The 12,006-nt window shown below is 37.7% G+C and overlaps 1 protein-coding gene across 4 annotated transcripts; it reads left to right on the top strand.

Moving 5' to 3' along the window:
• The first annotated feature begins 21 nt into the window (after window positions 1-21).
• LOC127126831 (UDP-glycosyltransferase TURAN) lies at window positions 22-5,105 on the top strand. 4 transcript variants are annotated; one of them, XM_051055867.1, is made up of 17 exons: window positions 22-161; window positions 282-397; window positions 611-644; window positions 1,576-1,631; window positions 1,715-1,855; window positions 2,558-2,706; window positions 2,828-2,917; window positions 3,020-3,086; window positions 3,180-3,243; window positions 3,333-3,447; window positions 3,609-3,775; window positions 3,859-3,969; window positions 4,052-4,113; window positions 4,257-4,309; window positions 4,394-4,469; window positions 4,608-4,736; window positions 4,863-5,105. In XM_051055867.1, the coding sequence occupies exons 1-17, from the start codon at window positions 155-157 to the stop codon at window positions 4,878-4,880; spliced, it is 1,455 nt and encodes a 484-aa protein (XP_050911824.1). In that variant the 5' UTR covers window positions 22-154; the 3' UTR covers window positions 4,881-5,105. The 4 variants fall into 4 exon arrangements, with proteins under 4 accessions (XP_050911824.1, XP_050912043.1, XP_050911979.1 ...); XM_051056086.1 differs by lacking the exon at window positions 611-644 and having other exon boundaries at window positions 128-161; window positions 1,686-1,855; XM_051056022.1 differs by lacking the exon at window positions 611-644 and having other exon boundaries at window positions 128-161.
• The last annotated feature ends 6,901 nt before the right edge of the window (window positions 5,106-12,006 follow it).

Here is a 12,006-nt window from a genome sequence, read left to right on the forward strand (position 1 = left end):
AAAAATACAATTTTACCCCAAAAAAATTCGACCCGTATTCAATTTGGGTCATACAAGCACTTTATGGATCGGGTTTTAACCCGAATTCCATTTTCTACTTGCTTCGTCTATATGCTAACTTGAATGACTCTCTCTGTTACTACCAGCAGCGGAAATGGCAGGTGAGATTTTTTTTTTCTTTCTTTTGAATTTTAATTAATAATTTCGATTGAAAAAGATTTGATTTTGATAAATGATTGAATTGAATTTTGAGTTTTAACATTGAAATTTGATACTGAAAGGAAAAAGCAAAGGAAAGATGGAAGGAGGAAGAAGAGGGAGGGCTTGTGTTGTAGTTTTGGGTGACATTGGACGCAGCCCTAGAATGCAGTACCATGCCCTCTCACTCGCCAATCAGGTTTTTCCTTTCTTTGCAATTTTCCATTTGTTTTGTAGAATTTCATGAATTTTTTTTATTTGATTTTGCATATGTTGTTTGATTTTCCATTACATGGGTGTTTATGTATTATTAGACTATTGAATTCTGATTTCTGAGTTCCTTGTAATGATTTTATTTGTACTGTTGATTGATTGATCTAATGGTTTTTCTATGTGTCATTCCAATTTCCAGGCTTTCCTAGAGGTAGACATTGTTGCATATGGAGGTAAATTTTTCTGGTGGAGATAGTTGTCTCTGATATTGGACACTTTCAATAGGAGAGAGATACACACGAGATTGATGTATTGAATTTTGCTTATCATTCAAAAAAAAAATATGTATCGAGGTTTAAATATTTTGGGTCTGTAATACAAAACAATAGAAAATAATAGGAAATAGAAGGGGATGTAAACCATCGAGTTCAAGTTGGATGACTGAAATGGAGAAGAACTTCAAGAGTTTTATGTGATAAAGGTACCGCTCAAGCTGAAGGGAAAATTCTATCGGACTGCGGTAAGATCTGTGATGTTGTAGCGAACAAAATGTTGGACGGTTAAGAATCAACACAAGAATAAATTAAGTGTAGTAGAGATGAGGTTGTTGTGTTGGATTTGTGGTAAGACTAGATATAATATGATTAGAAATGACAATATTAAAGAGTGTTGGGGTAGCACCTATAGTAGAAAAGATAGTGGAAAATAGTCTTAAGTGGTTTGGGCATGTAGAGAGAAGACTTGTATATTTTGTGGTAAGGAGAGTAGATCAGATGGAGAGAAGTCAAAGAACTAGAGATAGAGGAAGATCTAGAAAAATTATAAGAGAATTTATTAAAAAAGATTTTGAGATTAACGATTTGGTTGGAAGCATGGTCCTAGATAGAACATTATGGCGAAAGTTGATTCATGTAGCCGACCCCACTATGTGGGATAAGGCTTGATTGTTATTATTGTTGTATTAAAAAAACTGTGTTTGTGTCTATCTCTCTTCTTTTGGGAGTGTTGAGTATTGAAGATGGTTTATATTCTACTTTTTCTGCATTGGAATTGTTTAAAATGAACCATTTGAGTATGATTTTATTGCTGCAATATGTTTTTGGAGTTGATTACTACTTTTCAATTACAATATGAATAAATTTTGTGTTCAATGATTTCTAACAGGCTCAGAGCCCCATACTGAACTTCTGGCCAACCCATCTATTCATATTCACCTAATGGTATGTGTTTGGATTAATCTTTTGACGACAAATTTTTACAAAAAGTTGATGTAGTTTTGGTTGGAACATTCTCAAATTTTCAGAAGCAGTGGTCAACAGCCCGTCAAAGCTTACCGAAGATACTTCAACCTTTCATGCTTTTGTTGAAGCCCTTGTTTCAAATTTTCACACTTCTTTGGTACCTTTGTATAAAGATACCTTCTCCTGATATTTTTATTGTCCAGGTTAGTTACCCTTTATGTTTTATTCCCCCTATTCTCTCTTATTATTTAAGTTATTTTATGTTTTGCGTGAGTGATTCAGTGCTCTTGTTCTTGCTTAATTTAGAGTTTTATAGTTACTTGACAAGTGTACTTGAAAAATGGATGTTTGAGAAACATCTCAGAAGCTAAATACATACTATTAAATACCACATTCACGTATTAGTTTGTGTTTGATTAGATTAGTTTGGGGTTTAGGCTAGAAGAGAGATTCTATTACCCAACTTTGCTCTCTTTGCATAGATGATGTTTGGAACTCTATGTGTAACAAGAAATTTATTCGGATTTTTAGTTAGATTAAGGCCTTGTTTGGATAAACAGTTTATTGAAGTGTTCATAGCATAATTGTTTATTGTATTAGTGCTTGTGTTTAAGTTGTTTTTGTAACAAAAGATAAAATAAAGTCAAACTGGTTTCATATAAGCTGTAAGTTTTTTCCATAAGCTATCCGTAAGAGCTAATGGACATGTCATAAGCTGTTTTCTTAAGCTCTGTCAAACAGTCTCAGAAGTACTTATGTCAGTAGATAAGTTCAATTAAGTTAACGTAAACAGATCCTAACTGTTTAATGATTCATTGAAGAATGAAGCAAAACAACCAGAGCTGGCAGCAAGTATGATTCTGTAGTTTTGTACTTCACTTCTCTTATTTCTTTGTTTTGTGCAGAATCCCCCTTCTGTTCCAACTCTGGTGGCAGTAAAATGGGCTAGCTGGTTGAGGAAATCATCATTTGTCATAGATTGGCATAATTTCGGATATACTTTACTTGGACTGTCCCTTGGAAGGAATAGCCGTTTTGTTTCTTTATACAAATGGTATTGGTTCAGCATTTTAAACTTTTTCCCATTTGCTGATGTGGACTTTTCTTTGCTCTTTCATGACTTTAGCTTTCTCAAACTTGTTGCTAATGTGATTACTTTTCTTGGCTCCATTTAGGTTTGAGAATCGTTATGGGAAAATGGCAGACGCTTCTCTATGCGTAACAAAAGCAATGCAGCATGAATTGGCTCAAAACTGGGGGATTAAGTAAGAAAATCAACTAAAAGTTCAAATATTGTTTCTCTAACATATAATTGTTTTTTTGTATATATTATGAAGCAACCTGATGTTTGTTCCTTAATGTCATAGTGCTACAGTATTGTACGACCAACCTCCTGATTTCTTTCATCCAACTTCGCTGGAAGAAAGACACAAGGTGATATAGTTGTTCACTTGTATAGTGACTGTGAATGGTGTTGCGTATTCAGCATTCTTAAAGATTTCCTAATACAATAGAGATAGCTTATAGTTGTTTTGCAGACTGAATGAAAACTTTTATCATCCTATTGGTGTTAGAGATTGTGTTAGTAATGGTAAGATAGGTTTTACAATCCGGATATATATATTGATCTTAGTCGATGGCAATCAGCATGATATTTCTCAACATTCTTGCTTTCTGCAGGAAGTTCGCTGACGAATAGCCAAATCCAAAATGAGAGTGTATTTACAACTGAGGTTGGTTCAAACATATGTTTGAAGCCAAACCGGCCTGCACTCGTTGTAAGCAGCACAAGCTGGTAAGTGTGTCCTATAATGAATTGGTAGCATTAAAATTGGCGATATATATTTTTGTTTATGTTATATCACCCAATAGAGATTTTGATACGATGTGAGATAGAGTCGTCATTTACTTTACCAGACTTGAATGATTTGTTTTTGTGACTTGTGCCATTTACAGGACTCCTGATGAAGATTTTGGCATTCTCTTGGAAGCTGCTTTAATGTATGACAGGCGTGTTGCGGCTATATTGAATGAAGATGATTCACTAGATGAGGAGGTCATGTGGAAAGAAATATCTGATGGAAAACAATGTTTATATCCCAGATTGTTATTCGTCATCACTGGTAAAAGATTAGTTTTTTTCCCACCTTCTGAAGCTTTGAGAATCGTACGGGACTTTTTAACAAAGAATCTTTCTTCATAAAAGGTAAAGGTCCTGAAAAAGCAAAGTATGAAGCTAAAATAAAGACATTGAAACTTAAACGCGTGGCATTTCGCACCATGTGGCTGTCTGCAGATGATTATCCATTACTGCTAGGTACGTTTTTTGTTCTTCGATTTTAAAAATTTCCTTGCAGTGATGCGAAGTATTTGATGTTAAAATCTTTGAGTAATTTCAGGATCAGCGGACCTAGGTGTTTGTCTGCATACTTCTTCATCAGGATTAGACCTTCCCATGAAGGTACCCTTTGTCATATATCATTGTATAAACAAAGATGTGATGTGATATTACCGACTATTCTTCATTTCATGTCATAAATAGTTGTTTCATTAAATCTCATACTCATTATTATATTTCTAAATTTTCCTCTTTATTGGTATCAGGTTGTTGATATGTTTGGCTGTGGGCTGCCTGTTTGTGCTGTTTCATACTCTTGGTAAACTACTTACTTCCTTCGAAAATTGATGTTTACACGTTATGATTGCTTTGTTTATCGGTCAAGTCTCTTACTTTTTTGAAGCATTAAAGAGCTGGTTAGCGTTGACAAAAATGGTCTTCTCTTCTCTTCATCTTCAGAGCTAGCTGATGAGCTTTTGGTAAGCTTGTTTATGATTGCATGTACGATATTAGCTAGATAACACACAATATATTTAAACTAAATCTTAGCCATTTTTGTGCAATGTTTATGGCTAATCATGAGCATACTAATTTGTTTTCTGGCTGAATCTACATAGACACTCTTCAAGGGATTTCCCGTTGCGTGCGATTCTTTGAAGGCTCTCAAATCAGGTGCACTAGATACTGGTTCTTCATCAAGGTGGGTTACTGAATGGGAAGAACATGCAAAGCCACTGATAACTGAGGCAAGTTCATGCTGCTTTGCTTTATATCCTTTCATAGTTAACCCTATTGTCACCTTTTTTTATATGCTGCTTTGGTTTAAAGTGTTATTCCTGTAAATCTAACTTTATGGGCATTTGAATTTGCAGGTTATTTCAAGATTTTGATTCTTTTTCTGTTCTTAGAAGATGTCTTTGTCTGCTAATAGAAAATTTCATAGATTTGTTGGTTTGGTTGATCCTATAGATGGTTGATTATTTAGCACCATATGTCAGAGTTACCTTCAACAGAATATTTATGCCAGCAAGATCTCCAACATCTGTCTATTGTTGACTTGCTGCATTTGTTGTAAATAGAAATCTGAAAAAAAATTCGCAAGTTCCGTATCGCAACCAACCAAACTCATTAGGCAGTACTTTCGAACTCATTAGGCAGTACTTTCGAACGGTTTTTGAGGTCATCCCTTGGTCCAATCTTTCCATCACCGATGATGAAATTTATGTTTGAAATTTCTGGTAGACAAAAACGAAATTTTCGATACGGATAAAATTTTCGGTAGTGTATTGTAAATTTCCGGTATACCTGAAATTTCAAAATTTCTGGTATATTTCAAACAATTCTAGAAGTTTGAAATTTACTAGTTGATAATGAAAATTTCAACAGAAGTGAAATTTCCAATAGTGTTATTTGTTTGAAATTTTAAACGCTCAGGATTTTGCCGACAGTTTTGTGTGGTATAGAGTAAATGCAAAGTTGTATAAATAGGGGGTGACCTGTTTGATAAAAACATCTCAAAAAATATTTTTCCTCAATTTTTTATTAAGGCATAAGTGTATTTTATCGGAGCTTTACCTCCCGTAGAATTTCGGCTTCCCGATGGCACCATATCTCTTGTCGGCTTGACGTCCAAGTTGAATGAATTATGTCCGATACCGAAAACAGAAAGGTGGGAAAGATCGAGTTTCGTGAAGATTGGATTGATATTGACGGGAGGGTGAAATACAATCTTGTTTAGTTGGAGATGGATGAAGATGTGAAGGATATGTGGAGATCATTTCGCCGTAGGATAACAACGGTGTCGATCGAGTTAGATGCTAAGATTTCAAGGTTTGTCGACGACATAATGAAGATGTTGAAACTTCTAGAATCATCTGGTAGTGTCTAGGTTTTCTTATTTATCACTGTTGTTTTAAGTTATGTTTAAGTTATGTAATCATTTATCAAATGTTAGTTTACGTTGATGTAGCATGAATGGAAGATCAAAAATATTATCTAATAAAAATGTTTTTGATGAAGATGTTTGAGTAATATACAAATAATATATAATATATAAAAGATCTCTAAATAGGTCTCCCACGGGCTATGTGTGCAGCCCGGACTAATCCAGTATAAATCTAGCCGTCAGGGTTCACCAAACCCATGAGGTCATCCATAATAACTGCAATCATTTGGAGGTTATGCTGGTCATCGGCATCAGCTTTATGAGGAGGCGGCGGCACGTCATCAACAGCTACCCCAGCATCATAAGGCTCAGCATCACCTGTATCCTCGACATATGGAATAATGTGAGGGTATGATATAATGAGGTACCACTCTAAGTAACCATTCTCACACTACGATGGATGTTGAACCCTAACTGCTCGATCTCTAATGGCACGACCGGAGTTGATGAAGTTACTCTGAAACCAACAATCAATGCCTACAAATGGTATATCTGGAACTGGTCGTGGGATACTTTGAACATAATCATACTCTTGCAGACACCTCTCAGGCAAGTGTCTAGCAACCATGGTCTCCCACAACATATAACCTAAATATAATGAAGACTCTTCGAACTCACGGTGGACTCTCTGATCAGTGTGTGGTGTTCAGATGACATCATCTATAGTCAGTGCATCGAGCCTCCTTCGGTACTCAGCAACACCACCCAGATGTGATTGTCTCCCCTACCATCTCTTCGTCTGTGGGGACCCCATTGGAGAATGTTGCACCCTCATATCACAGATGGTGGGGAAATGCTTGTAAATTCAGCATTGATATCAAAACAAAGACATAACAAATAAGAAATAAGAAATGTCATTTGTAACAATTAAATAAGAAATCAATAACAAATAATAAGTGAGCACTGACTGGTCAACGGGTCCTCTAGGGAATCCTCTATTAGTGTGCACAGAGGACTCTGTCGAAGTTGTAACCTCTGTGTCAATAATAACAGATGGGATCGGGTCAACAACAGCAGCATCTGGTTGGATCACCTCAGCATCCACCTCATCAATAACCACTCCAACAACCTCTCCAGCTCCAACAACCTCCTTAGCAACCACCCCAACAACCTCCCAGCTCCAGCAACCTCCCCACCGACCTCTCCAGTAACCTCTTCACCTACCTCTTCAGCAATCTCTTCAACAACATTTCCAGCAACAACCTCATATCACATGTCATTTGCCACCTTATCTCTGGGTTGTTCAATTGATCATACATGTCAGTGTCGAGTGCTATGAGGTGCGCGGAACTGCTCAGCCAACTGTTTCCTGTGTGAACCGGTTGGAACTGTTAAACTAATATACAATTTTCATATTATTTCAATCGTGTATTACAAGGAGGGAATAGGTTATATTTATATACACAGAAAACCTATTTCTAATTATAAGTAAATCAGAATAATTATAGCCAAATCATGGTAATTAACAATTAATAACTATATTCCTATTATAGTTCCTAAAATATTGATAACAGCTAACGCCAACACTCCCCCTCAAGTTGGTGCATAGAGATCTCGAATGGCCAACTTGTCAAGTGCGTTGTAGAAGTCTCTGCTACATACAGCTTTTGTGAGTATATCTGCTAATTGATCTTCAGATTTAACAAATGGAAATTGAATTATCTTGGTCTCCAAATTTTGCTTAATGAAGTGTCGATCTATTTCCACGTGTTTTGTCCGATCATGTTGAACCGGATTATGAGCAATTTCAATTGCAGACTTGTTGTCACAAAAAAGGTTCATCGCATTATTCGGAGCAAAGCCAATCTCAATTAATAATCTTCGAAGCCAAAGAAGCTCACAAAGACCTTTAGCCATCCCGCGAAACTCTGCTTCAGCACTTGATAATGCTACAACCTTTTGTTTCTTACTTTTCCATGTAACCAAATTTCCTCCAACAAATGTAAAATAGCCTGAGGTGGATTTTCTGTTCGTGATATCTCCTGCCCAGTCAGCGTCTGTATAACCTTCAACTTGTACATGATTATTCTTTGTGAACATCAAGCCTTTTCCAGGCGAGGACTTCAAGTACCGCATGATTCGAATTACCGCGTCCATGTGATCTTTGCTCGGGTTGTGCATAAATTGACTTACTACACTTACCACATACGCTATATCAGGTCGTGTATGAGATAAGTAAATAAGTTTGCCAACCAATCTCTGGTACCTTCCTTTGTTTGTTGGCACTTGGTCTGGATATTCTCCAAGTTGGTGGTTCTGGACAATTGGAGTATCTACAGGTTTACAGTCTAGTAGCCCAACTTCTGATAAAAGATCTAGGATATATTTTCGTTGAGATAAAAAGATGCCTTTCTTCGACCTAGCAACTTCAATACCTAGAAAATATTTGAGCCCACCTAGATTTTTCATCTCAAATTCGGTTGCAAGTTGTTTTTGAAGTTTTGCTATTTCCTCAGAGTCATCTCCTGTAATAATCATATCATCTACATACACAATCAAAGCTGTGACCTTACCTTGACGATGTTTCAGAAACAACGTATGATCTGCGTTGCTTTGTTGGAAGCCATATTTTTTCATTGCCAGGTTCAATCTCCCAAACCACGCTCTAGGAGATTGCTTCAAGCCGTACAAACTGCGTTGCAATTTACACACCACCTTAGTCTCATAATTTGTCATGTATCCCGGAGGGATATCCATATATATTTCTTCTTTCAAGTGCCCATGGAGAAATGCATTTTTCACGTCTAACTGATGCAATGGCCAATCCAGATTTACTGCCAGAGATAACAGGACTCTGACAGTGCTCAACTTGGCAACAGGTGAAAAAGTTTCTTGATAGTCTACGCCATATGTTTGTGTAAAGCCTTTAGCCACTAATCTTGCTTTGTACCTTTCAATAGACCCATCAGCTTTGTACTTGATAGAGAAAACCCACTTACACCCCACTGGTTTCTTTCCTTTTGGTAAAGGGACAAGAGTCCATGTCGCATTCTTGTTTAATGCCTCCATTTCTTCATTCATAGCTTGAACCCATCTAGGATCTTCAATGGCCTCTTCAACGTTGCTAGGTACACTGTATGAAGACAGCTCATTTGCAAATTTCTTAAGGGGTTCAGACAAGTCCTTCATAGAGACATAATTAGCAATTGGATACCTTGATCTATGATCCTCTTCTTCTGGAGAGTAACGCTTCGGTGGTTTTCCCCGATTATGCCTGTGAGGTAATTCATAGCTAACAGAGATATCACAATTATTATTATTATTATGAGATATAGGAGAGTTTACCTCAATGATATTCTCAGGAGATGGATCGTTGAGTACTGGAGAGGGGGGGAATTCTGATACTTCAACTTCAGGACTCATATGGTCTGTTTGAGTTTGACAAGAGTCACCAAAAACTTCAGCTGAAGGTATATCAATATCTTTGAACCAGTCAAATGTCGACCAATTCGACTCTTCTTCTGGTGTCTCCCCCTGAAGAGAAGAATTGGGTGATACAGATGAGTAGAAATGGTCGAATTCCAAGAATGTAACATCCATAGTTACATAAATGCGTCGAGTAATAGGGTCATAGCAACGATACCCTTTCTGGTGTACACCATATCCCAAAAACAGGCAGCGAATGGCACACGGATCAAGCTTTGTACGCTGGTTTTTATGTAGGTGAACAAACGCATCACACCCAAAGACTCGAGGTGGCAGCATTTGTATTGTAGGCAGCGATACAAATGTGGACAAGGTCTGCAGCGGAGTTTTAAATTCAAGGACCTTCGATGGCATCCGATTGATGAGATATACTGTTGTAGTAACAGCGTCAGTCCAATGGTGGTGAGGCACATGTGCTCCATGTAACAGAGCACAAGCAGTTTCAAGAATATGGCGATTTTTCCGTTCTGCAACACCATTTTGTTGTGGGGTTTGTGGACACGTGGTTTCGTGAATAAGTCCGTGTTTTTTGAAATACTCATGGAATTGATGATTTACAAACTCCCCACCATTATCAGAGCGAAGGATCTTAATTTTCTTTGAGTATTGAGTTTGAATCATTTTATGGAATTGTTGAAATATGTGTATCACTTCATTTTTTTGTTTTAACAAATAAATCCAAGTCATTCGAGTGCAATCATCAACAAATATTACAAACCACCGATAACCAGAGATAGAAGATTTTGGGGATGGACCCCATACATCAGAATGGATTAAAGCAAACGGAGCATTACTTTTATTCATACTTGATGGAAAAGTAACTCGATGACTCTTGGCTAAAATACAAGCTTCACATTTGAAGTTCAACAAAGATGTATCTGAAAATAAGTTTGGGAACACATGTTTCAGGTAGCCAAACGAAGGATGGCCTAATCGGCGATGCCAAAGTAAGACTTGCTCCATTTTATTGTTTCTTGGATAATGCATGTGATGCGCTCGACCTACACTAAAATCCTCCATATAGTAAAGTCCCCCTCTCTTAGTACCACGCCCAATGATCTCCTTCGTGAGAATATCCTGAAGGAAACAAAAAACGGATAAATCAGCACAACACAGTTCAAGTCTTTTGTAACTTGACTCACAGACAACAACTTATGAGATAGAGAGGGAACAAGTAGTGTATTTGAAAGCGAAAGGGCTGGTGATAACATCACAGTTCCATCCCCTGTTACCGCCGATAAACCACCATTTGCGTTGGCAATACTTGAGCGCCGAGGGATTGAACGTTCAGAAAAATCAGCAGCATCGAACGTCATATGATCGGTAGCTCCGGAATCAAGTATCCATGCATTAGAGTCATCATCATGATTAGAGCAAATCAGAACATTACCTTCAGTGGTGTGGGAACTTGATTTTGGAATGAGGGAAAGATGGGGTTCGACAGTAGCTACTGCAGCTTTTCCCGGGTTGCTATCAGTTGTATCGCGACGCTTTCGAGCCTGAAAATCTGTCCACCAGTCTGGATATCCATGAAGCTTAAAACAGGTCTCGCTAGTATGTTTGTTACCTCCACAATGAGAGCACTTGCCATTAGATGGTTCTTTATGTTTGGATTGAGAAAGTATCTTACTGCTATGTAATTTGAGACCCTTAGATGCAAGAACTGCTCCAGATAATTCATTGGAGTTGTCTGTCATCACTGCCTGACGAAGAGCTTCCCTCCTAACATGTGCATATGCTTGCTCCATTGTTGGAAACGGTTTCATTTGTAAAACATCGCTTCTGATATTATCTAAGCGGTCATCAAGTCCATCCAAAAACACATACACTCGTTCTTCTTGGATAAGTGTATTGTAGTGTTGGATATCAACTTGACATGTCATCGGATTTGGACGACGAAAATCTATCTCACGCCAAAGTCCTTGGAGATCGTTATAATATTTTTCAAGAGAACCACCGGCTTGTTTAAGACGTGTCACCCGTCGCCGAAGGTCATACACCTGGGAGGTGTCACTGCCATCAAAGTACGTGGTCGCAATTGCATCCCACACCAGCTTGGCAGTGGAGAAGCGAATAAAGTTGCTGATTAGAGAAGAGTCCATTGAGTTGATTATCCATCCCTTAACAATCGCGTTGTCAGTCCGCCAACGTCGAAACGTAGGATCTGTTTGAGAGGGTTGCGGGAGATCTCCATTGATATATCCTAGTTTGTCTTTGCCCGAGATATACATCTCGACCACCTGGGACCAAAGGGGATAGTTGTTGCCATCTAACTTGATGCCAATCGGTGCCACCGTATGGTCAGAGCCAATTTGTGATGGGGCTGACGCACGGTTCAGAACTTCCGTCATTTTCGTCGTCAATTCAGCAAGAATGGAAGACGAGGTAACCTCATCGGAGTTTGAATCCGAGTCAGCCATGGAAGAAGGATGGAAAGTGTTACCGTAGGTCAGGATTAAGACCTGGCGGCTGATACCATGTTAAACTGATATACAATTTTCATATTATTTCAATCGTGTATTACAAGGAGGGAATAGGTTATATTTATATACACAGAAAACCTATTTCTAATTATAAGTAAATCAGAATAATTATAGCCAAATCATGGTAATTAACAATTAATAACTATATTCCTATTATAGTTC

The sequence above is a fragment of the Lathyrus oleraceus genome, chromosome 1, assembly GCF_024323335.1.
Source record: "Lathyrus oleraceus cultivar Zhongwan6 chromosome 1, CAAS_Psat_ZW6_1.0, whole genome shotgun sequence".
Taxonomy (NCBI): Eukaryota; Viridiplantae; Streptophyta; class Magnoliopsida; order Fabales; family Fabaceae; genus Lathyrus; species Lathyrus oleraceus.